We start from the raw sequence: 27070 nt of genomic DNA, 5'->3' as shown, positions 1-27070 counted from the left end.
ATAGCCGTCAGTTGTCCATGGGGAAAACTGTTAACTGAAAATGAACTAAATGGACACACTCGAGGAATTTCCCAACTCATTGATGTGGTCTCACTTTTTGCTCAATGAGTCTGTCAGATACAGGAAATTCTCCTCATTCACAGTTTCCCACTTCCTGCATTAGCAGCTGTCTGTTCAATCTAGAGATGGGACTTTACAAGCAGCCCAAACCTCTGGCTGCTCTGCAACCACAGGATACACGTGAGCATACCTCCTGGCTCTAGTTTTGGAATGGAGAAGCCTGTGTCCTCATCACAGCCCCTACTTTACAGCTTGTCCTGGAATCCTCTGGAACAGGGGTCTCCAACCTTAGCAACTTTAAGCCTGGTGGACTTCAACTCCCAGCATTGCTGGCTGGGGAATTCTGGGAGTTGAAGTCCACCAGGCTTAAAGTTGCCAAGGTTGGAGACCCCTGCTCTGACTGGAAAGTGATTTGCGTGCCACACTTAGTGAAGAGATGAGGAGGAAGCCCATCCTTTGTTGGGAAACAGCTTCCAACAGTTTGCAAAATCCAAAGGGCCATGGTGTGGAAGAGCTCAACAATTTCCTTGCTTCTGGTTTGCTGTTGACTTCCCCTATTCCCATTGAAATATTTGATCAAAATGCTCTTGTTTAAAGAATTCTCATTCATTCATAAATTCATAAAAGAACTACAACTAGTAAAATTCCCAGCTCCTTATAAAAATTTGAATGTAGTATTTCCAATTTAAGCTCAAGCACTCGGCTGGATTTTTCACATCCACGGTACAAAAATTAATCTCGTTTTAATTTCAGCTTCTACAGAGAAGAATAATAAACACAAGTTGCTTCCTTCCAGAAATACACCCAAGACCACCCCTGTTTCCTTCCAGGAGGGCAAAGAAATGAGTTCCAAGTAATACATCTTCACAAGCTTAGCATGGATGCTGCCCTACAATTTGTCAAGCTACATTCATGCAGATACGTTAGTTAGCTACTCCTTTGTTCCGTTTGGTAATACTTCATAATAGATCATTCTTGGATATTGCTTTTCGAGGTCTTAAATCGTGTAACAATCCCTAACTAAGATGTTTCAATAAAGGAGATGTTTTGGCTAGCCAGCAGTGTAAAGGAGAAGAAATAAGGAAGACCTATCTCCATAACTTCTTCTAAATGGGAATGGGGTTTTAATATTGATGGACTCTCTTTACGCAAGCAAATGAATGAAGTGAAGGGGCTCCATCCTGCTCACCATCACTCATGCTTTAATCACCTCCATTTTTGAATAGCAGATGTTGTAAGAAAGGCAGTTGAAGGGAGCCTTCTTCGTCAAATTTCCTGAGATATAGCTAGCTTTGTTAAGAGAACTTTTGGTTGGAGTCAAGAAGGCTATTCCTCACAAAGACTTACAGCAAAACCATAGGTGCATCAAGTCTAAATGTGGCACAAACCCAATTAATTTTATTAGATTTTTTTTTACCCCACCTTTCTTACTTGTATTTGATAAATAACTGAAGATGGCAAACATTCCTAATACTCTCCTTCCTCCTCTTATTTTCCCCATAACCACTCCTGTTGGGGTAGGGTGGGCTGAGAGAGAGAGAGTGACTGGCACAACATCACTCAGCCTAAGGTGGGACTAGAACTCAGTCTCCTGTCTATGGAGATTCTCAGTCATCCAAGTCATGGTTGTCCCAAAGATACTTTTTTAAGAGGCAACTGGATTTTCTTGTTCTCCTTTGAAGACGTTTTGCTTCTCATCCAAGACACTTCTTCAGCTCTGACTGGATGGTGGGGAATGGAAGGATTTATATTCCTTGCAGACAGCTGGTCATTTGCATTCTTTTAGAATCTCCTGTTTTCTAGGATGACACCTCAACCACCACACCAAACTGGCTTTCTGTAGAGTAGAGTAGAGTAGAGTAGAGTAGAGTAGAGTAGAGTAGAGTAGAATAGAATAGAATAGAATAGAATAGAATAGAATAGAATAGAATAGAATAGAATAGAATAATAGAATAGAATAGAATAGAATAGAATTATTTATTTTTTTGGCCAACTGTGATTGGATATACAAGGAATTTGTCTTGGTGCATATGCTCTCAATGTACATAAAAGAAAAGATAAGTTCATGGGTGATGGGTAATGGGAACAATGACAAGATTAATAGTAGTGCAGATTTAGTAAATAGTTTGACAGTGTTGAGGGAATTATTTGTTTAGCAGAGTGATGGCGTTCACTGTTCATGTGTCTAGTTCTGGTGTGCAATGCTCTATAGCATCATTTTAAGGGTAGGAGTTGAAACCGTTTATGTCCAGGATGCGAGGGGTCTGTAAATATTTTCTCAGCCCTCTTTTTGACTCGTGCAGTATGCAGGTCCTCAATGGAAGGCAGGTTGGTAGCAATTGTTTTTTCTACAGACTTTTACTGTACTCTAACGATAAATTTTCAATCTTTGTTTCCACTATATCATAAGCCTATGGGTTTCCCTCTTCCAGCATGAGTGCTGGTCGCAGCAAAGGCATTCAGTTACAAAATAATTTGTAATCTGTTAGCCTCTATGCCTTCCAAATGCTTTTATTTTTCATTTGAAGACAGATGAAATTGGAGAGGCGAAACGGCATCATCTATTTTCCTTCCCCTCTTGGTTCCTGCCACGGGTGGGATGTGAAATGTGATCGTTTGTGTAAATAGAACCTGAATCTTCCATCTCCTCTCCTGTTCAGCTTGGCTGCTTGAGACTTTCAAAGGTCATCTCTATAATTGAACTTGGAAGAAAAAGACCACTCCTCTCAAAGACCCTTGTTGGTGAGGGCATGTGGCTTTTCTGATAGAAGGATCAAATGATGATCAGCAAGGTTCACACCAGAGGTGGGTTTCAGCAGGTTCTGACCAGTTCTGGAGAACCAGTAGCGGAAATTTCGAGTAGTTCAGAGAACCGGTAGTAAAAATTCTGACTGGACCCTCCCCCATCTATTCTCTGCCTCCCAAGTCCCAGCTGATAGGGAGGAAATGGGGATTTTACAGTATCCTTCCCCTGGATTGGGGAGGGAATGGAGATTTTAAAGTATCCTTCCCCTGCCACGCCCACCAAGCCACTCCCATCAAGCCATGCCACACCCACTAAGCCACACCCACAAAACTGATAGTAAAAAATTTTGAAACCCACCACTGGTTCACACGTCTAATTTAACAGTAAGATCCTAAAAGTTTAGTGGACTTCTCAGATGAGCAATGTTATAAATTTGCAGCCTAAGTAAGTGAAATAGATAAGCAGGGCTGGCACCATCTGAGAAAAGGCAGTCTTAGTTTTCTTCAATTTCTGATTTCTTCTTACCAGGAAAATTGCATGTAACACTTAAAACCAACTAGAATTTAATGCCAAGTAACAGCTGGTTCTGATATTTTCAAAAGTAAGGCAACAAGCATCATTTATCTCTGCATCCTTTCTTAAGTGCAACTGCAAACTGTCTCAGAACTTAAGTTAAACAATTTGAATGTCTATAGCTTACTTTTACATTCTTTACAAAAACTGAAATGAGGCAGACGTCTATCCGGTGGTTTAAACATCAGTGATTTATCTTCCTCCTCACAGCCACTTATTTTAGTTTTGTTTTGTCCATCTTTTAAGGGTTTCTGAAGAACCTGCACAATGGTTTATGACCTTGAAATGGTCCAATAAAGATTTTATCAAAAACAGTTTTAATAGAAAAGAATTTCTATAGGTCAGGGTTGAGCTGTGGAGTCCTTGGTACTCTCTGACCTTGGTTGTTTCTTTGCAAACATTTCATTATCCAACTAGGTAACCTCATCAGTGCTAGTGAGTGTGGGATTTGCTTTCTGTCTATATACAGTAGCTTTCCCTGCCAGTGTTGTTAGGGCTGTGATTTTGTCATTGGTATATTTAGGGTATTGTTTTCGGCTTGATTGTTTGGGTCCTAGGTATGTGGTCTTTCATTTCAGTGAGCTGAAAATTCTATGAGTTGAGGACTCATCTCTGCTAAATTTGAATGATTTGGGGTAATTTTGGTACCAAAATTTGGGTAATTCTGCCCTAAAATATTTCTCTTTTTTAAAATCATTGCACAGATCTGAATTTTTCCCTTTTCTTTGTTCATGGCTAGAATCCAATCACCTAACTGAAGTTTTGGATTTTGCATCCTTTAATCCGTGACCGTCTTTCCAGAAACTTGTAAAAGTTGGAATCCAAAAACATCTGGAAGATACTGAGTTGCCCAACTTGAACTGTCTGTTTTGTGAGACACAACATTTCAGTGTTTCTCCAGCTGCTAAATACCCAGTTTCACATCTTTAAAGGTCAAGCCTCACATCATGTTCTTTTCACAGACATTCCAAGAGGTCAAAAATTAGAGTTGGAATGGATCTTGATGGATCGATCTTGATTAGATCTGTTCAAAATATTCAGAGGTGGGCTATCTTTGATCTCAAAACACCCTTTCCTAGTGCCATCCCAATGATCTGGGGATGTAACATTCCAGAATTGTCTTTAATTTAGCCTCAGGGTTTCTATTTAATTATCAAAACCATTAACTAATATAGAAAAGTGAATCACAAAAGTGCACACTAATTAAAGACTAATAAGAATATGCTGTGTTGTAGAAAGGATTCTATTTTATTTCTCATCTCCTAGAAAGAAGAATTTAATGAATAAATATCCCACTGCAGTTCAATAGGCTGTGGGTCGTTGACATGATAGTACTCAACAATTAAAGTGGGCCAAAAAATAGAATCGAAATAAACATGATATTAACTATGAAATGGATTGAAAATTAGAAAATCAGCCCAGCTAAAGAATTCATAAGCTCCAATGGAAAAAAATGATGGCCTTTACACCTTTAAATCTTAGGAAACAGATTCTTCCCAAAAGTTGGGGCAACTGCTAAATAATCCTGGCTTCTTGGCTTTGCAAAGAAGAAGAATAGTTTGGTTATGAATTTGCTAATTGTTTTCTAAAACTGCAGGTAAGAGACTAGATCAGTGTTTTTCAACCTCAACAAGTTTTAAGTTTTATGGATCGCAACTCCCAGAATTCCCCGTCTAGACATCACTAAACTTGGCCTTTAGTTCCCTCTTCAGTAGTGAAAACGTTGGACTTTGAAGTTGTAATTGTTCTGACTTGCAAGCCCCAGGACTCATAAAATGAATGCCTGGATTGTCTATATTGTCTAGCAAGGCAGTGATCCTTGTCAGATCAACGTCCTTTGATCTGGAACGGCATTGCCGGTTGAAAGGTCCCAAATGAAGCATCTAACACGCTCTCCGTGTTTTTCTTTTCCACTTGTGCACTCCCTCATGCTATGTCATCCATGGGCATCTTCCACAAAGCTATGCATACCTACATGCGCTAACATCTGCATTTGCTCAATGGTTCCAGGCCAACACCCACCCAGGTACCTCCAGCTTCTGGCTGCAGAAGAGAAGCTTCTGTTTTTCTCTCGCTGACAAGACTTCTGAAGCATTCCTGCTCTCCCCCTCCCCAGCTTTTCAAACCCTTTCCCTTCCCTGAAGTGACCCGTGGAAATGGGACTGTGCCAAAAGCAGTATGTGGTCCAATTAATAAGCTCTTGAGCAACTTCAGCCGGACAAATAGAAAAGCAGAGAGAGAGAGAGAGAAGAAAGGAGATTTGTGTTTACTCTCCTTCCCAAGATCTCCTCCTAGAATTAAAAGGCTACAATCTGCTAATTTTGTGGTTGCTAGTTCAGTTACTTGTATATCCTTCCTATGTGTTGCTTTCTAGATTCATTTGTCATGTTCCACGATAATCTCTAAATTAAAAAAAACCCTTAGCATTTCCTCTTACAAATTTCTAAGACTGTATTATTGTTATAATTATTATTAACACTCCATACACATTTTAATCTCAAAACTATCTTTATCATAGTGTCTTTCCAGCCTTCCCTGGCTATCTCTAAATATTCCTGGGCAATGTTCCTGGCTTTTAACTTGTTCCTCTGCATTAATATATATTTGATTAAGTTCTTCGGGCCATCTAAGTTTTCACACCACACCTTTAATAATGCCTAAAACCCTTGAAGGTTGCCTCCTATGTAGTAACTCAAAAGAGCTAAATTTTGTTAATGCCTGGGGAATTATCCTGTAGGGAAACAATAGAAAAGGCAGCCACATATCCCAATGTTTTGAGTCCTGGCCTGCATATTTCTTGATATTTCTGGTTCACCCTTTCCATAAGAATAATTGCCTGTGGGTAAGAACTTGAGAAACCCTATCTTCCAATATCTCAGGGGCTGCCACAAAGAAGAGGGAGTCAAGCTATTCTCCAAAGCACCTGAGGGCAGGACAAGAAGCAATGGGTGGAAACTCATCAAGGACAGAAGCAACTTAGAACTAAGGAGAAATTTCCTGACAGTTAGAACAATTAATCAGTGGAACAACTTGCCTCCAGAAGTTGTGAATGCTCCAACACTGGAAGTTTTTAAGAAGATGTTGGATAACCATTGGTCTGAAGTGGTGTAGGGTTTCCTGCCTAATCAGGGGGTTGGACTAGAAGACCTCCAAGGTCTCTTCCAATTCTGTTATTCTATTCTATTCTATCTTGAGAGGAGGGTTAGGCTGGAAGACAATGACCTACTGATTTTGCAAACTGACCAGAGAGTGCTGTAAAAAAATGGGACAGTCTAAGTGCTATTACTATTAACTTACAAAGATATCAGCAGGATGAGCTGTTAGATTTTATTTGTATCCTGCCTTTATTATTTTTAAAAATAACTCAAGGTGGCGAACGTATTCAGCACATCTTCTTCCTATTTTCACCCAGCAACAATGCTGTGTCTGTAGGCAACAATAACATGGAACTGAATTTTTCTACTAGGAAATTACTGGTAGTCCTTGACTTATGACCACAACTTAATTTCATGTAGTTAAGTGAGTTTTGCCCCATTTTACGACTTTTCTTGTTAAATGCCGCCCTGAGTCTTCGGAGAGGGGCGGCATATAAATTTAATTAATTAAATTAATTAATTAATTAATTTAATTAAATGGATCACTGAAGTTGATAAGTTCATAACCCAGTTGTTAAGTGAATCTGGCTTTTCCCCATTGACTTTGCTTGTCAGAAGGTCACTAAAGGAGGTCACATGACCCCAGGACACTGCAACCGTCATAAAAATGAACCAGTTGCCAAACGACTGAATTTTGATCACGTGATCATAGGGATACTGCAATAGTCATAACTGTGAAAAATGATCATAAGTCACATTTTTCAATGCTGTTGTAGCTTTGAACGGTCACTAAATGAACTGTTGTACGTCGAGGACTACCTGTACATTTCTTGAACAGGGCTCAATGATCCACACGTCCAAGTCTTAATTTGGTACAACCTCCGTGCATTTTGGTTTGTTTTGCTTTTCATATGCTTCTCTTCCCTCGTTTCTGACAGCAGTTCTCCAAATGCTGCTGCAGTTATTGTTGTTGCCTGGAAAACATCAGGAAGGCAAGCGGATTTTGACATTTTCTTAGAAAAGTATCTGTTCTTCCTCTGTAAAAAGGCCATGGAAAGGTTTGGTCAATGATTTGCTGCTTAGAAACAAAAATATTTGAATATTTGCTCACAGCATAGACTGCCATTAACAATGTACAGTAGTATGATAAGTATAACAATTTAGTATAGCAATGTAGAGTTGGGTGATCTTCAGCAGTTCCCAATATATACAGTAGTGGCCAAAACTGTGGAAACTTTTTGGGAAAAGTATATTTTTGAGGTTTGATGGCTAGTAACACCACTTTTTTTTTTGAGTTTCAAGATAATCATATTCCACTGCTGGAATGGCCTGGGAATAGCCCAGATCTTAACCCAATTGAAAGTCTATGGAGCCGAATAAAGAAACTTGTTAGTCAGAAACGATCCAGCAATAAAACCCAGTTAATAGAAGCAATCATTCAATCTTGGTTTCACATTATAACTGCTGCAGAACTAAAAGACTTGGTTTACTCCATGGGAAGATATTGTAAGGCCGTAATTCATGCGAAAGGTTACCCAACTAAGTATTAACTGACATGGTGATAATTTTTGTATATATCGTTTTTTCTATGGTGATAATTTTTTATCTCTTTTTTTCTACGTGTTTCACTTTTCTTCTTTATAATGTAACTGCTATTCTAATAAAAAAATCCTTTATAAAAGTTATTGCATTATATTCTTGATTAAATTATCTTTCCATTGATATATAATTTTATGGTACTACTAAAAAGAAAGTGGTATTATTAGCTAGTTTTAGAAAATACACTTTTCCCAAAAGGTTTCCACAATTTTGGCCACTACTGTATGTGAAATATTGCAAATTACTGTCTTGTATCCCAGAGATTTCCTTTTGCATCAAGCACAGCCATTCAGGAAGGTTAGATAACTAACCTACCCTATTTCCCCAAAAATAAGACCCAACTGAAAAATAAACCCTAGCGTGATTTTTCAGGATGCTCTTAATATAAGCCCTACCCCAAAAATAAGCCCCAGTTAAGATTGTCAGCAGACGGAGGCGTTTAGTACTGTATTCCCCCCCGCCCCCAAAATAAGACCTAACTGGGAAATAAGCCATAATGCGTCTTTTGGAGCAAAAATTAATATAAGACCCGGTTTTATTTGGGGGGAAACACAGTATTAAGTCCATCTACTGTACACAACTGGCTCTCCATATAATGTCTGAATCCAACCCAAACTACTTAGCAGTGTTTAAAGAAATTCTTAGCAACAAATTTTAGCAACAAATCTTGAACCAATCCTAAATGCCCATGTGAAATATCCCTAGAGGGGATGTTTCTGCCCAGCTTCAGCAAGGAACACTAAGAAATTATTCAGCAGCTAAACGAGCGAGAAAACTTCCCTAAAGGAAGCATGTTGGAAAAGCTACCTTTGAATATCAGAGTTGAGTATTTGTTCTTCATTAGCTCCTCTGAATACTGACATTTGATTGACTGCAGGCTTTAATCAAAAATTAACCGACAGCAGGGCAACACAGTTGATTTCATTACAGGAAAATAAATGTAATTGCTGCAAATTAGGTTACTAAAAACATCAGTGTACTTCATCTCAGCTGTCAGATGCTAAAAATATTTTACAAAATCCTGCTGAGTGGTGGAAGTGGGTAGAGAGCATGGTTAAAGCAACATATTTTATGCTGAATGAAAATCTAAGGGAATTTAGCAGTGCATCCAATTTTGAGGTTTCTTGCTCAGTTTTTATTCCAGTTGGAGGCTTCCAAATGTAAAGATTTACTGTATTTTCCCAAAAATAAGACCCTGTCTTATATTTTTTTTAACCTCAAAAAAAGCGCTTGGACTTATTTTTGGGGAGGTCTTATTATTTTGGGGCTCCTCTTGCCGTCTTACCTGATTTCCAGCTCTGCATTTAAATATTTTCAGGAGGGCTTATTTTCGGGGGGAGGCTTATTTTAGTGCATGCGCTCAAAAGCCCGATTGGGCTTATTATCAGGGCATGTCAGGGAAACAGGGTAGTAAAAGCAGAGGTCTAGTTCAGTAGATAAATTACATGTCTATATTTTGAAGCTTTTCACTCATATTTTTAAAGAACTGCTTCTGAAATCTGATGTTTGTTCATGGGAGTCAGTAGTATATCATTCTTCTTTCCCAGGGGCCTTTTCTCTCTTCCATCTTTATTTCTTGTTTTTAAGGAATAAGTCTCACTCAAAATGAGCTGAATTCCCAATAATTACAAGGATATCAGCTTAATGTGGTTTTCAAATAGAAAAGGTTTACCTCCAGAGTGTGTTTTTTTCAACTTCCTAGCCTAACCTTGTTATTCACTACTTCAGTAATTTATGAGACTGTAATCCAATGGATATCATTTTGCCAGGATTATTTGTCACTAATTGGGTTTGGGTTCTTGTATGCTCTAGTTTATATGAATAGTAATACAGTGGCACATAGACACCTACTCCTCTTTTAAAATTGCTTTTGCTTGTCAATATAACATTTCTGCACTTTTGTTCAGGTTAGTCATAGTTCTTTTCCCAGGAAGCGGACATCTCATGAAATAGTTACACTCACCATATAACATTTTAAGCCTAGGAAGCAGTGGTGGGATTCAGATTTTTTTACTTACGGTTCTGTGGGCGTGGCTTGGTGGGTGTGGCATGGCTTGGTGGGCGTGGCTAGGTGGGCATGGCAGGGGAAGGATACTGTAAAATCTCCATTCCCACCCCACTCCAGGGGAAGGATACTGTAAAATCTCCATTCCCTCCCCACTCCAGGGGAAGGTTCCTGCAAAATCCCCATTTCCTCCCGATCAGTTGGGACTCAGGAGGCAGAGAATAGATGGGGGCGGGGCCAGTCAGAGGTGGTATTTACCGGTTCTCCGAACTACTCAAAATTTCCGCTATCGGTTCTCCAGAACTGGTTAGGACCTGCTGAATACCACCTCTGCTAGGAAGATACAGTACTTACTGCCACTTATTTAATCAGTTTCTTTTCCACCTATTTGTGTTGACTTGGCATTGTCTGATGATAGAATTAAGTATTTTTTCTTGGAACGCTTAATTTTATCCAAAGTTGTTTTTTTAAAAAAATAAAATAAAAACTAAGACAACTAATATAAAGGAAGAAAAAATGAAAAAGCTTAAAAGTGAAAGAAAAAGAGAAAAATAAAAAAAGACGATACAAAGAAGTAGATGTTTACAAGAGGTTGGTGAGATATTTGTCAGCCCGCCAGTTCCTTCCTACACTAGACCGCTATAGTTTTACTAATTTACTGTAAACCTGGGCAGTGTTGACCTTCAAAGTTTAGGGACTGTGGTCCAGACAGCAAATTTCCTGATGTTCCACCAACAGCCACAGCTGGCATCTTCAGAGATGAGATGGTCTGCTACACAAATCCATGGCAACTGAGCAGGGATTGACTGGGTTCCTGTCTTTATAATCAGGTGACCTGACTTTTTCACATGATGTACTAGTACCACTTTATAAAACCCTAGTAAGACCACACTTGGAATACTGCAACCAGTTTTGGTCACCATACTACAAAAAAAATGTTGAGACCTTGTAAAAAGTTCAGGGAAGAGCAACTAAGAAGATCAAAGGCCTGGAGTCTAAAACATATGAAGAACAGCTGCAGGATTTAGGTTTGGCTAGTCTAGAGAAAAAGAAGAATTAGAGGTCAAATTATTTTACAAAGCCCCAGATGGCAGTACAAGAAACAATGGTTGGAAACTAACCAAAGAAACCTGGAATTAAGGAGAAACTTCCTAACAGTGAGGATAATTAACCAGTGGAATAGCTTGCTTTCAGAAGTCGTGGGGATTCCATCACTGGGGTTTTTTAAGAAGAAACTAGATAGCCCCATATCTAAAATAGTATAGGTTTTCCCGCTTGAGCAGGGGGCTGGACTAGGGGGCTGGACTCCAAGGTTCCTTCCAGCTCTATTCTATTCTCACAATAGATATTTTTTGAAGAAATTTTTGGAATGCTGAATCCTGATTGCTGCATTGTTCACTCTGGATCCTGGATTTATTTATTTATTTATGTATTTATTTACATATGTACATATTTATTTATTTAATTTATATGCCACTGACTGACTCCCTGTTTCAAATGAAGGTTCATATGTTCATATGAGTAGCTGAGTCTGATTGGATCTGCATAGCTGTCCACCTGTCCTCTGAAGATACCAGTCACAGTAGATAATGAAACATCAGGAAATCTGCTACCTAGACTAGGGTCAACACTCCCCAATAGGTACCAGTTGTGAAAGCCTACATTAGTACGGGTAGTCCTCAACTTACAACAGTTCATTAAGTGATCATTTGAAGTTACAATGGCACTGAAAAAAGTGATTTATGGCCATTTTTCACACTTATGACCATTGCTGCATCCCCACGGTCACATGAGTTACATTCAGATGCTTGACAACTGACTCATATATATGACGGTTGCAGTGTCCTGGAGTCATGTGATCCCCTTTTGCGACCTTCCCCATTGACCTTCAATGGGGAAATCAAATTCACTTAACAATGTGTTAAGTAATTTAAGAACTGCAATGATTCGCTTAATGAAGTGGCGAGAAAAATCATACAATGGGGCAAAATTCACTTAACAAATTTCTCATTCAACATAAAGGGAGCCAGAAGAAGGGCCTTCTCCATGGTGGCTCCCTCTCTCTGGAACATCATTCCCCCAGAAATTAGAATGGCCCCCACTCTAATACTCTTCCGGAAGGTGCTGAAGACCTGGTTCTGCCAGCAGGCCTGGGGAACTCAGAGCGGGATGGAGCCCATTTAATGGCTTGTGTGATGTGTTGTTGCCAGGGGTGGAGGGGGGGGGGCTATTATTTTATTATTGTATTATTTTCTTCTATTATTTTTATTTTTTATATATGATGTTTTTATATTCCTGTAAGCCACCTTGAATTGCCATGTGCAAATAGGCAGCAATATAAATTTTCTAAATAAATAAATAAATGTTGGGCTCAATTATGGTCGTAAGTTGAGGACCACCTTTATATTACCATAAACATCTTTGAGGGGTTTGATAACCCTGAAAGTCATTCATGGACTTTTAATCATGGACTTTAAGTATGGATTTTTGTTTTATCAAACTCTCCTCAAAATAATTTAATTGTTGCTATAACTAGGTGTCCAGCCCAAGAGAAAAAGGCCACGGATAGAAGTGTCCAGATGCCAGACTGGGCTTGGGGAGATGCCCACATCAACCAAAACAGCCAATAGGAGTTAGAATAGAATAGAATAACAGAGTTGGAAGGGACCTTGGAGGTCCTCCAGTCCAACCCCCTGCTTAGGCAGGAAACCCTACACCACTTCAGACAAATGGTTATCCAACCTCTTCTTAAAAACTTCCAGTGTTGGAGCATTCAGGTAAGTGGTTTCTATCCCGACTGCAACCGTTTGTTCAATAAAGTTTGGTGGTTTTAAACTGACTTTTAAACACTTAAATCAGCTATGGGGTAGGCATGAAGCAACTGCCATGTCATGTGGACATAGCATAAGAATAACATTTGCTGGATAATGTGCATGCTGCACTTAAGGAGACATGAAGATAAGGCTTAGACATTTTATCTGTTTTTACACAGGGGTCAAATTGTTCTAGGAGCCGTTCCTGTGTACCAAGTCCAAGCTTTATTTGCTCATTCCGAAGGTGGCTGAGGTTAGTATCTCTGTGTTACGTTTCATGACATTTTTTTACCTCCAAAAATATACATTCTTTTGAGGTGCTCCTGATATTTCATTTTCTTTTCCTGGAATTTATTTGGAGATTTGCCACTTAGTAGTAAGCAGTGTGTTAGCTAAGTGTTTCACTGTGATGCCTGTTCCATCTTACCTGGGTCAATGTTCAACTTCCAAACTGTACTCCAAGTTTCCTTGCTGTTTCCTTGCTTTTGTGAGTCAAGCTTCATTGCTACTGTGCCCTATGTTGTTCTTTAAGCAGCCTGGCTGCAAGCTCTTTGGTGGAGTCGGTGTTTTCCCCAAATGGACCAGGGGTGAAATCCAGCAGGTTCTGACAGGTTCTGGAGAACCGGTAGCAGAAATGTTGAGCAGTTTGGAGAACCGGTAGTGGAAATTATGAGTAGTTCAGGGAACCGGCAAATACCACCTCTGGCTGGCCCCAGAGTGGGGAGGGAATGGGGATTTTGCAGTATCCTTCCCCTGGAGTGGGGAGGGAATGGGGATTTTGCAGTATCCTTCCCCTGCCACGCCCACCAAGCCACACCACGCCCACCAAACCACACCCACAGAACCGGTAGTAAAAAAAATGGATTTCACCACTGAAATGGACTAAGACAGGGAAGAACATTGTTTCTAGAACAATTATTCAGGAGAGAGCAAAAATGAAATCAAGGTAGAAAAGCCTTCTTTTCTTATACTCTGCTGACAGAAATGGAAAGGGGTGCGTATTTCTTTTCTTTGGGACTTTTACAGCCATTGCTTGTTTCTCTTTCTTTCCTCAATTGCTCTCAGTGCCTCTGAATACCTTCTTTTTGCAGCCTCTGGCTTAAGAATTCAACATTCAGAGTTCTGGCATCAGAGGACACCAGCTGTGAATCTTCCTTTGGTCTCATGGGGACTTGAAAAGTCACATAAGTAATTTTCCACCTCAAAACAGAGGTTTTCCCACATCCAATGGACCGCTGGTCCTCTTTCCCAGAGAACTGCCCGAGGACAGTAAACAGCTTTCACCTAGAAATTAAAAATGGACTAATCTTAGACAAAAAATATTATCCTTGCATTTTGCAAACAAAAAAAAAACAGCTCTCATGACCAAGATTAATTTGGTGTTGACTCTTGCATTTTATGGTAATTGGTTGTTGTTTTTTTTAATGGATGAGTTTGGGAAGAGCAGCACAAAATGTAAAATGAATTTGTCTCTACTCATATCAATAGAAGAAAAAATAGAAGCATCTCCTATATTTTAACCCAAAAATAGCTACTTTTCAGCCAAACAAAATTGGTTGACTGTTTATTCTGAAAAACTGCCAATGTTCCTTTTCTGCAAAGGGAATTCAGTGAAGAATTGGGGAAAATAAGCATCCAAAATTAATTCAGCTTCACACACAATCAGTTTGACTTGTTTGGAGTCTTATTGATAATAGCCACAAGATATAACCCAATGCATGTTGGTGCAAAAATTAATTCCCCTAAAGGTAAAGTAAAGGTTCCCCTCGCACATACATGCTAATCGTTTCCAGCTCTAGGGGGCGGTGCTCATCTCCGTTTCAAAGCCGAAGAGCCACTGATGTCCGAAGACGTCTCCATGGTCATGTGGCCAGCATGACTAAACGCCAAAGGTGCACGGAATGCTGTTACCTCCCCACCAAAGTGGTCCCTATTTTTCTACTTGCATTTTTTACATGCTTTCGAACTGCTAGGTTGGCAGAAGCTGGGACAAGTAACGGGAGCTCACCCTGTTACGCGGCACTAGGGATTCGAACCGCTGAACTGCCGACCTTTCGACTGACAAGCTCACCGTTTTAGCCACTGAGCCACCGCGTCCCTAAATTCTCCTACTAACTCATAAATAGACACAGGAATGGCTTAGAATCAATATTATTGAACCCCGATGATTCTTCCTATCAAAACATAATCCAACACTACATGGATTCACAAATTATGCTATGCCCTAAGTGTGATTTGTTTGGCGCTTTGAACGTTGCTTGATCACTTCAGTTGTGGATCATGGCTTATATTTTAAGATGTTGTATGAAGAGCCTTGGTAGTACAGTGGTTTAAAGCACCCTGTTATTAACACAGCTGCCTGCAATTCAGGTTCGAATTGACTCAGCCTTCCATCCTTTCTAAGGTAGGTAAAATGAGGACCCAGTTTGTGGGGGCAATAAGCTGACGAAAAATAAATATACGAATATTGTATATAAATATACAATATGAAGGCTATTGCTTAACGCATTGTAAGCCGCCCTGAGTCTCCGGAGAAGGGCGGCATATAAATCAAATTAAAAAAAAAAACCTCGGCCATTGTGGATTATTCAGCAACTCATGATTAAAACAGAAAAGTGACTTATATAAGCCCATGTAGCTACTCAAACATTTTATCAAACCAAGTATGTATGAAGATTCTCAATCATCCAAGTCATGGTGGTCCCAAAGGTGCTTTTTCAAAAGGCAATTGGACTTTCTTGGGGGTTTTTTTCTAAAGCACCCTCAGGTTTAATCAAAACTATCTTTCATGCTTCTATCAGAGGAGGAATCAACCAACCACATAATGACTTCTCAGAAGCATCACTGAGAATGGTTCCATTCTTCAAATACCAGCGTGGGCATCACACATAAAATTCCCCAACTTACTCTCTTCTGTTTGAGGATACGGGACACTGGAATACAAAGTTACAGGAAGGCAGGTTGCTTTGGAATGTTAGGAAAAAAAACTTCCAAATAGCAAGAACACTTTGATAATGAGCCAATTAAGTAGTGGATTCTCATTCATTAAACATGCTCAAACAGAGATCCTTCAGGGATCCTTTGATTTGGATTATCCAACTAAGCAGAAGATTGGGCTTCCTGGCCTAAAAGGCTCTCTGTGATTTTAATCATTCCAAATTGGTAACCTCAGTATGGTATCTGAAGTTGTCAAGACTTCACTTGGCACCTGCCAGACTCCCTATCCCACCTGATTCTTTTTTTTTTTCCAATTTTTTTTAAAAATAGGAAATTAGCATGCTGGAAAGCAATGCACCATCTTAAGTATTAGCAACAATGCCAAGGACCCCACATAGTTCTCAGCGGGAGTCATAGAAAATAAAAATGGTGGGCAGCTAGGTGGCTCAGTGGCTAAGACACTGAGCTTGTGGATCAGAAAAGTCAGCAGTTCGGGGGTTCGAATCCCTAGTATAGGTCTGCATGAGCAGGGGGTTGGACTAGATGACCTCCAAAGTGCCTTCCAACTTTGTTACTGTTACTGTTTTGTTTAGAATTGTGCTTGTTTCTCCAGGAAAAAAAACAGAGGAGATCTGAGATGATTGGAGCTCTCCTGAGAGGAGAGCAATTTCAACGGTTATTTTTCTGTAAGAAAGTGTTTGGAGATTGGCAAATATTTTATTTCTTCATTCATTTCACCTTTTTCCCCACCACAATCCATTGTCCTTTGTGACAGTCCTCCCAACAAGGTCTCAAAAGACCAGAGGTGTATAGCAGCCCCCAAGATGGAGAGCCTCTCATGTAGAGCATGTGTTGGAGCTGGAACAGCAAATTGTTAGTGCCTTTTGTTTTTTGTTGGGTACGACCAAGCGTAAGTGCTTTACAGCCCTCTCTAAGCGGTTCACAGAGTCAGTATATTGCCCCCAACAATCTGGGTCCTCATTTTACCCACCTCAGAAGGGCGGAAGGCTGAGTCAACCTTGAGCCTGGTGAGATTTGAACTGCCAAATTGCAGGCAGCCGGCAGTCAGCAGAAGTAGCCTGCAGTACTGCACTCTAACCACTGTGCCACCACGGCTATTACTACTAAATTATTGTTCATATCATTGGAGCTACTCTTCCAAGAACTGGCAAACCTTTAAGTTGGAGGTGTTCAACTTTGGCTGGCTGGGAAATTCTGGGAATTGAAGTCTACAAGTTTTAAAATTGCCAAAGTTGGATACTCCTGCTCTTAGCTGTAATGCAAGACTTTAAAACAGTCAGATCGTCTTTAATGCAGTGGTGAAATTCAAATTTTTTAACTACCGGTTCTGTGGGCGTGGCTTGGTGGGCGTGGTGTGCCTTGGGCGTGGCAGGGGAAGGATATTGCAAAATCTCCATTTCCACCCCAGTCCAGGGGAAGGATACTGCAAAATCCCCATTCCCTCCCCACTCCTGGGGGAAGGATACTGCAAAATCTCCATTCCCACCCCACTCTGGGATCAGCCAGAGGTAGTATTTGCCGTTTCTCCAAACTACTCAAAATTTCCACTACCGGTTCTCCGGAACCTGTCAGAACCTGCTGGATTTCACCCCTGGTTTAATGTCATTGCTTGATCCAATCCCATACCTGTAGTTTGGCAGCAATATTACGCTCAGCACAAATGCAAAAAAAAAAAAAAAAAAGCATATGTTTAAGAAGTTTTCTTCCAGAGAATAAACCAAGTGTTAGCAATCAGTGGGATAGAACAGCCCATAAACCTCCCGTATCCCATGTTTCTTTACTGTTTGCTCCGCTGAAAGCCATTCAAGCTGAGCCTTGTTATGACTGGCACGGCTGGAAGCTCAGGCTTCTCCATTTATCAAGGACCAGGTGAGTGTTTCATAAAGTTCCCTTTCATATGGATGCTTACTTGGAGACTGGCAGGATTTTTCAAAGAATTCTCTCCTGCCTCTACGTCTGTAACAGCAGAATGCTTCTTGAAATAGCCTCCTACAGGATGTTCTATGATCTTTTAGAGCTGTGCAAGGCTTTGAAGCAGGGCTTTGAAGCATGGGGGGGTGGGGGTGGGGTGGGGAGACAGGAACTCTTTAAAGCAGTTGCATTGTTTCCAAAGATCACATGGCCGGTTGATGGACTTGGATACATCCTTTGCAAAAAGGCTGAGACTAGGAGCCACACCCCATTTAAATTCCGCACTTGCCATGCCGTTGCATCAAAGAATTGGTAGATCTTTAAATGCATGACAGTTGGTTGCCATAACCTCCACAGTCACCAGGTCTTCTGAGATTCCTAAAAACGTTGCAACTGTCCAACGCCAACACTGGTACCACTGGTACCACTAGGAGCAATTTTTGTTTAGTATTATTATTTTATTAAAATTTTATTAATTAAAAATTTTATTAAAATTTTAAATAATAATAAATTTTGTTATTAAAATAATAAAATTATTTTAATAGAAGTTTATTAAAATTTTGTTTATTATTATAGGAGCAATTAAGAGTTGTTAACCTAATTTTACCAAGCTTCTTCTCTGGTAACATTGTAGTACAAACTAGAACATACAAAACCTTTGCCAGACCAATTCTTGAATACAGCTCATCTGCCTGGAATCCACACTGTATATCGGACATTAATACAACTGAGGGGGTACAGAGGTATTTCACAAGAAGAGTCCTCCACTCCTCTGCTCACAACAGAATACCTTATGCCACCAGGCTCGAAATTTTTGGGCTTGGACAACCTGGAACTACACTGCTTACTGCCTGACCTAAGCATAGTACACAAAATTGTCTGCTACAACGTCCTACCTGTCAACAACTACTTCAGCTTCAACCTCAATAAAAAAAGGGGGGGGGAAACAATTGATACAAACTCAAGGTAAACCGCTCCAAACTCGATTTGGAAAATACGACTTCAGCAACAGAGTGGTCAACACCTGGAATGCTCTACCTGACTGCGTTGTTACATCCTCAAACCCCCACAGCTTCAACCTTAAACTGTCTACCATGGACCTCACCCCATTCCTAAGAGGTCTAAAAAGGGGGCGTGCATAAGCGCACCAGTGTGCCTACCATCCCTGTCTTACTGTCCCCATTTATTTGTATTCATTTCCTATGTTCATGTCCATGTTTATACTTATAACTGTTATCATGTAAATGTTTGACAAACTAAATAAAATAAATAAAATAAAAAATAAATAAAATTTAAGCCTGTCTCAGGCCTAAGCCTGAGGGTCTTAAGCCTGAGATCAAAATGAAGATATTGGAACATAGCCAAAAAAAAAAGGGATATATTTCTGTTATGGTCCTGTGGGATGAAATCTATGTTCCAAAGGGAACTAAATAAACAGCTCCAACATGCATCCTCCCTATTTTGCTTCTATTGGAATCCTCTATTCCTTTGGAATTCTCCAAGGAAGCTACAGTTTTAAGTGCAGTGTGGTAGACTTTCACAATCGTGTTGGACTTCCAGTTTAAATGTTCCATTGTTAAACCTTGCATACATATTTTTCCAAGACTTTTTCCATACCAATTATGGCAATAGATGGCATTCATCTCTCAGTCTGTAATATCCACTTTCTAAAATTCTATCAACTGTTCCAGTGCACGTTAATTGTAATTTTGCAAGCTTGTTGAAGAAATACAAATTCCACCCACCCACCTCTGAAAATAAGAGCCACCAAACTATTCTGCTGAGCTTGTTGATCGAAAGGTCAGCAGTTCAGCGGTTCGAATCCCTAGTGCCGCGTAATGGGATGAGCTCCCGTTACTTGTCCCAACTTCTGCCAACCTAGCAGTTTGAAAGCACGTAAAAAATGCAAGTAGAAAATTAGGGACCACTTTTGGTGGGAAGGTAACAGCGTTCTGTGTGCCTTTGGCGTTTAGTCATGCTGGCCACATGACCACGGAGACATCTTTGGACAGCGCTGGCTCTTTGGCTTTGAAACGGAGATGAGCACCACCCCCTAGAGTCAGAAACAAGTAGCACATATGTGCAAGGGGAACCTTTACCTTTACCTTAACATAAAGTAAGGAAACAAAAAGAAGTTCTGCCTGATCTCAATCTTACAAATTACACCAGATATTAGAACCAGTTGGGATGGTATTTTTGTTTGTTTTCTCTTCTGCTAAGAGAAGTCTATATTTTAATGATGATCAGGGATAGTTTCTCCCAAAATATTTCTGAAACCTAGTTCCAAATCTTTATGAAAGAAGAAGCCAGCTTCAAAGTGAACAAATGATTTGTACAAGTTGGTTCAAGATATTGTGCAAATTAAAAGAGACAGCAAATGGATGTCCATCTAATTCTTAAATACTCCTGTTCTATGATGATCCTCTTGGCCTTAAGAGGGCAGTTAAGACTTGTCCCAAAGGTACTTTTGCAAAAGGCAACTGAACTTTGTTTTTCTTTGAAGACGTTTCGCTTCTCATCCAAGAAGCTTCTTCAGTTCTGACTGAAGCTTCTTGGATGAGAAGCAAAATGTCTTTAAGGAAAAACAAACTCCAATTGCCTTTTCAAAAAACACCGTTGGGACAACCAGGACCTGGATGACTAAGAATCTCTATAGGCAGTTAAGAAGTTAAGAAACTGCCTCTATAGGCAGTTAAGAAGAAGAAGTTAAGATTTGTTTATTTCAAAGAAGTTTGAGCACTAATGGTGAAACATCTTCTTAATTAGTGTTTTGTAAATGGGTTTGCTATTAGATTTTATTTTAGTCTTAAGGTTGGCTTGTTGCATTATTGTAAACTGAATCACAGTAGTACACAGTATACAAATTGTATATATTAATAAGTCATCGATAAATCTGAATTTAAAGAAATATAAATGGTGGCACCAAATGCATTTGGATGAAGGTGCTAACGTTTAAAGAATAAATATAGTAAACTATAATAATGCTGTAGATAAAGCTGTTTCAGTGCTGTACAGCAGCTGTGGAATGGGGCAAAGCACCATGTGTTATAAAGACCCTAGTTCTGCTTAATGTGTGAAGCCTACTCAGACCCTAAACCCAATCAGGAATTTACAGATAAAGCAGTGTTGAAATTAAAAAATTTCCTCTACCGGTTCTGTGGGCGTGGCTTGTTAGGGTGAGGTCATGTGACTGGGTGGGCATGGCCAACACAACATCACTCACATTGAGGAGCTCCTCACCGGCCCCTCCCCTCCCAGCCACTCCTTGTCGCAAATGGCAAGAAAATAGGGAGGGGAATATTCCTGCCTACCATCCTTCCCTCAGTCTGTGCTGAGATTGAGGAATGGATGACAGGCAGGTAAATCCCCTTCCCCATTTTCCTGCCTTTCACAAAAACAGCTCCATTCCAGCTGCTCCCCCCCCATCCCCCTCCCTCCTGGGGACTACCTTAAAGGGCAGCCTGCAGCAGCTCTGTTCCGAATGGAGGGAGAAAAGTTAGCATTCTCTCTGCTGCATTTCACATTGAATTCTGTGGAATATCGAGTGGCCGGAAGAGGTGAGCGGCGACCGGTTGGGCGTGGGTGGGGCCAACGAGGGGTGATTACTACCGGTTCAGCGAACTGATGCCAATAATCCCTAGCGGTTTGCCCGAACCGGTCCGAACAGGTAGGATTTCACCCCTGAGGTAAAGTAGATGGGTAAGATCAAAAACATGACTGGAATATCCATGAAAGGTCTATAGATTATCAGTGGGACACTTTGTGATTGCAATTGTGCATATAGTTAACTAGCAGTTGAACCTGCCACTATGGCATTAACTAATAAATTCTGGGAATTATCCCAATATAGTATCTGGTGAGTGCCAAGATAGGGGAAATCAGCACAAAACATTTTCATTGCAGATATTTCTGGCACAATTCTGTTTCTGTTTTCCTTCCAGAAACTTTATTGAGGTAATAGGAGTCTATTTTGTCAGATACTCAACTAATGTACTTCCATTCCATAACAAAACTGATGCTAGCTTGTACTTTAGGTTTTATGATTATGGAATGTATGCATTAATACATGGCAAAGAGTTATGAACCAGGGGGGGAAAAAAACCAGGGAGACATGTGCAATTAAAATGAGGACTGTGTGTATTCTTGATCTTGAAAACAATTTACTGTTCTTCATACGGTAATAGTAAGCGAACATTTCACCACACCTTAATATCTGGAAGATCTACTGTTGGCCAGAGGAAATTGCTCCAGGGATTGGATCAGGTCCATGAGCTGCCAACTGGTTTCCTTGCTACAAACCACTGAATATTTTCTTTTTTCAATAAATCATAAACATTCTTCATTTCGGACAGGAACTTTTTTCCTCAGGGCGGAATAGTTTGTCCTTACAAGAGCTGGCAGCTCTGCAAACTGAAGAAGTAAGCTTCTAAATGTCATTCAAAATGGAATAAACATAATTTTGTGTAAATAAAGTAAGAAATCATAAAATAATTATGTCTTTCCATAATCGAGGAACCTCTTTTAGAATACATATTTCTTAGTGGGATTGTCAGTTTCCAGAAGCAACATCACCACAGGACAGTGAAACAGTAGTCAAATCCAGTTTTCAAGCTATCTGATTTTTAAGCTTCAATGCTATTTGCGTTGTCTCCAAATCATCCTGCTAAAATTAATGGATTTTTCCCCCCAGAGTGAATAGCAATAGCACTTAGAGGTATATACCACTCTACAGTGTTTTAGAGCACTCTCTAAACTGTTAGAAATGTCAGCATATTGTTCCCAACATTCTGGGTCCTAATTTTACCCACTTTGGAAGGATGGAAGGCTGAGTCAACCTTGAACCAGTCAGGATCAAACTCTTGGCTGTGGGCAGAGTCAACCTGAAATACTACATTCCCATCACTGTGCCACCAGGGCTCAATAGGCATAGAATTGGTCTGTGAATTTTATTTATGTGTATATATATTTATATGTCTGTAGACATGTAAGTATGTGCATAAGCCATACAAAACCATATATACATAGTTTTTCATAGCAAATAGTAGCTGAATAGGATAATTCCTCTCCATTTCACCCAAGCAGCAGAATAATATCTAGAAGTATTTTACCTTTGACAAAATACTCCTTTCATAAATGTTTCCATTGATACTAATGGTGTGTGAAAGGTTGCCTCACCCCATTTTGCCTTTGTTAACTGTGTTTCTAAGCTAGGTACACAAAGTCCAGCAATCACCTTTGCTGTTTATCAAGGAAAGCATCTGTCTTAAGCTCTCCAATTCTCCAGCAGCTCAGTAATGAAGGCTTAGGTTGACAGAACTGTCAAGGCACTACTTTGTGTTGTAAATACAATAAAATGATAGCCTTAGCAAACTTAAAATAGGTACTCAACCAAAACTGCCACCACCCTACTAAAAATAAAATGGAGTCTTCTCCATCAATCATTTTCACAGCCCACTTCCTTGAAAAAAAAAACAATTTGCCAATCACAGATTACACGTACTAAACCTTTTGAAAGCAGAGCAAGCATTTCTCTCTGTAAAGTTAGATCAACAGAGCAAAATATAAAGAAATTCATATTTTCCTTCCCCCCAGTTGCAAAGGCAAAAATAAAGGCATAATTTGGGGATGCACCATATTGTAGTATGCGTCTGTGAATGTAAGCCCCCATTAATTCTTTTTTTTAAAAAAAATCACAACATAATTAATAACCATCCATCATTTTGGATATGGGTCTAGTGCTATTCCAAAAGAACAGTAAACCTGTATTCAAAACCAGTGTAAAACACTGACAGACACTAGAAGCTTTCTATCCTCAAAAGAAATTTGGCACTCTCCCTCCATCACTTCTCTCCCTGCTCTGTTAGATTATTAGATAAGGTTCTTTAGGCAAGCAGGTTCCAATTTGCAATCAGATTTTCCTACTGTCCAAATCAGCTTGTCCCTGGAAGGGGGAGGGGGGAGAGAGAGAGAGAGAGAGTAAAATAACTAATAACAAGTGAGTTGATCCTAATCCCTAAAAGTCACCAGACTGCTTCAGCCAAAGAAACATATTTATTTATTTTATGTATTTATTTTGTCAAGCATATATAAGATAACAGATAAAAGTAATTTGAATACATGAAAACAGTAAGTAAAAAGGAATATTAGGACAGGGACGGTAGGCGCGCTGGTGCGCTTATGCACGCCCCTTACAGACCTCTTAGGAATGGGGTGAGGTCAACAGTAGACAGTTTAAGGTTAAAGTTTTGGGGGTTTGGGGAAGAGACCACAGAGTCAGGTAGTGCATTCCAGGCATTGACCACTCTGTTACTGAAGTCATATTTTCTGCAATCAAGTTTGGAGCGGTTTACCTTGAGTTTGTATCTATTATTTGCTCATGTATTGTTGTGGTTGAAGCTGAAGTAGTCATTGAAGTAGAACATTGTGGCAGATAATTTTATGTACTATGCTTAGGTCAGACTGAAGTCGGCGTTGTTCTAACTTGTCTAAGCCGAAAATTTGGAGTCTGGTGGCATAAGGTATTTTATTGCGGGTAGAAGAATGGAGGACTCTTCTCCTAAAATATCTCTGGATTCTCTCAATTGTATTTATGTTCAATATGCAGTGCAGGTTCCAGACAGATGAGCTGTATTCAAGAATTGGTCTAGCAAATGTTTTGTATGCTCTAGTTAGTAGTACAATATTACCAGAGAAGAAGCTACACAAAATTAGGTTAACAACTCCTAATGCCTTTTTGGCAATGTTGTTACAGTGGGCTCTGGCACTTAGATCTTTAGAAATGAGTACTCCAAGATCCTTGACAGAGTGAGTGTCATATACATATATATTGTAAAATACACAAGATTTCAGCCATGACAAAAAAATATGTTAGAATAAGATGGAAAGTGCTATGTGGAAAACAGAACAACTCAGAATTAATTAAGGTGTGTTTGGGGTTTGTTTGTTTTTTTTGTTTGGGTTGGGAGCAAGGCAAGGTATGGGCTGTCACAGAGAAGAGGGAGTCAACTTATTCTGCAAAGCACCTGAGGGCAGGACAAGAAGTAACGGGCGAAAGATCATTAGAGAGAGAAATCCTAGAACTTAGGAAAAATTTCCTGACAGTGAAAACAATTAGTGGAATGGCTTGCTTCTTGAAGTTGTGGATGTCCCATCACTGGAGGTTTTCAAGAAAAGACTGGACAGCCATTTGTCCAAAATGGTATAGTATCTCCCGTCATGGGCAGCGTGTTGGAACATAAGACTTCCAAAGTCCCTTCCAGCCCTATTATTCTATGGTTTTAAGAGAAAAGGAATAATCAGAAGAATGTGGCATAAAAACAAACTGCTGGGATATGTTTATGCAATGACTAGATGCAAATGAGGAAAAGTTTTGAGATAAAGAACCTGAAGATACATCAAAAAGAACCTTGGAGTTGCTTCTCTACAGCTAGTACCTGGGTAGTTGTGCCCTGAGTAGCAATCACGGATCATAGCTTTGTGTGCCATAAATGAAGCTGCACTGCTACATAAATGACAGCAATTATTCTAATTCAGCAAGCTTAATTCTGTATAATCCTTTATTCTTTTTTTTTTTTTTTTGGTAAATTCCTGTTTTTCAGAATCAGGGGCCACCCAAGTAATTCTTCATTGAAAGAAATATATCTAAAACAGCTTCTCCCAGCTGTTGTCCTACAGATGTGTTGGAAGTTAGCCCTCATTATCCTGAACTGTCCAGCAGAATCAGTAACTAGAGCCTAACGCATCTGGAAGATAACTCTTGCTCTTCAAAAATGCACAGGCTGTTATCAAAGAGCTGATTTTAAATGACACAAAGTTCACTCTTTTTCTGTAACTTATGATGCATTTGACTCTACCCTTGGGGTCAGTCTGGTCCCCTCCTACACTAACCTTGGCTAATCTATGCATGGTTAGAATTAGTTTTTTGTTTGTTTGTTTGTTTTTTGACAACCCAAAAGTTGAAAACTAGATTGGAAAGTCAGAGAAATATCCCAGAAGAGGTTCTTCTACACCATCCTTTCCGTTTCTCCTCCGTTTCTCTATTTCTGTCCCCCAACCCCCAAGATTTTTCATAAAGCCTCTATTCACTCCCCCCACCCCCAAGAGTTATTCCTTTCTCTTCCTCTTTGGGGGAGGACTGGTTTCTGCCGAGTTAGGAGTTGTGTTGTCTCTTCTAAAGGCAAGAGTGAATAATCTTGAATAATTGATTTCTTGTCTGATACCTCAGACTCCTGCAGACCTAGGCAAAATTAATTCCCACAAGAGGTCATAGTTGAGGCCTCAGGACCAGGGAACTATCTACAATAAACACAACCATTTATCATTCAGCCCTCTTTCTCAGAGACTAAATTCACTTTCAGGCTATCAGTCCTCCCACTAATTTAACCTAATGGCCAGCAAGCAAGTTTACAGATCTCCTGAGTGTGTTGAACTTATCTCTGGGGGGGGGGAGGAAGGAGTGGGGGGGTTCAGTTCTATTTCTTTCCCACCATCCTCTCAGCAGTAAGATAACCAAGAAAAGCGTTCTACATACAACCAAGTTGTAAGGCAGGTCAAATGAGTTTCTGTTCGCTTGCGAAAGAGGGTTTGGATAACCTAGCCAGATAATCAAGGCTGACACCTTGTTTAACCCACTTTGCTATCAGGTGGTGGGAGGATGAGAAATGGATGGGAACAGAAAGGAAAGGAGGAGGTGGGGTGAAGGGGGCAGAGATGTGTTGACTTTTGTCAGCGAGAAGTGAGTGCAAATTCTCTTGGGTGGCCTTGTTAAATATCAGCACAGATTCTTATTTCTCTTCCCTCTTTCTTTTTTTTTTTTTAAAGGAAGTGTGGCTCTTCAGATAAGTGGTGCATCAGACAAAAACCAGGGCTGGCAACCATAAGAAAACACCTTCCATATAGATAATACTCCTTGGCATGTATACAATTGAGCACCATCTTGGCGGGATGAATAAGAGTAGTCTTCCACAATACCTCATTCTCATCCACCGGTCTCCTGGTGACTATTTCCGCAATGATGTTGGCATGCCATGTGCAGGTAGTCACTCTGAAACTACAATTCCAATCACCTGTCACCATTGGATGTGTTATTTGGGACTACTAGGAGTTGTAGATCAGCAACTGCTGGAAACCAATAAATTCTCTAACCTTGAACAACATCCAGAGCAAATCCCAGGCTCATCCCCATGTTCATAAACACACACCCCAACACCAGGGGTGAAATCCAGCAGGTTCTGAGAGGTTCTGGAGAACCAGTAGTGGAAATTTTGAGTAGTTCGGAGAACCAGCAAATACCACCTCTGTCTGGCCCCAG

General features: G+C 40.0%; 1 protein-coding gene across 10 annotated transcripts in view; it reads left to right on the top strand.

Moving 5' to 3' along the window:
- LOC148114502 (uncharacterized) overlaps positions 1–27070 on the top strand; it is a 74570-nt gene that overhangs the window by 10568 nt on the left and 36932 nt on the right. For 3 of the 10 annotated variants that reach the window (XM_087889060.1, XM_087889064.1, XM_087889059.1), the window contains exons 2-3: positions 13071–13144; positions 26581–26794. The exons of 3 other annotated variants lie outside the window; for them this stretch is intronic. In XM_087889060.1, coding sequence (XP_087745186.1) covers positions 13071–13087 — 17 coding nt within the window. In that variant the 3' untranslated portion in view covers positions 13088–13144; positions 26581–26794. Of the gene's footprint in view, positions 1–13070; positions 13145–18336; positions 20765–26580; positions 26795–27070 lie in introns of those variants that run through there. 4 more of the 10 variants (XM_087889061.1, XM_087889058.1, XM_087889062.1 and 1 more) reach the window with 3 other exon arrangements.

The sequence above is a fragment of the Pantherophis guttatus genome, chromosome 3, assembly GCF_059756535.1.
Source record: "Pantherophis guttatus breed Tessera chromosome 3, ASM5975653v1, whole genome shotgun sequence".
Classification (NCBI taxonomy): Eukaryota; Metazoa; Chordata; class Lepidosauria; order Squamata; family Colubridae; genus Pantherophis; species Pantherophis guttatus.
This window is presented reverse-complemented; position numbering and strand designations above follow the sequence as displayed.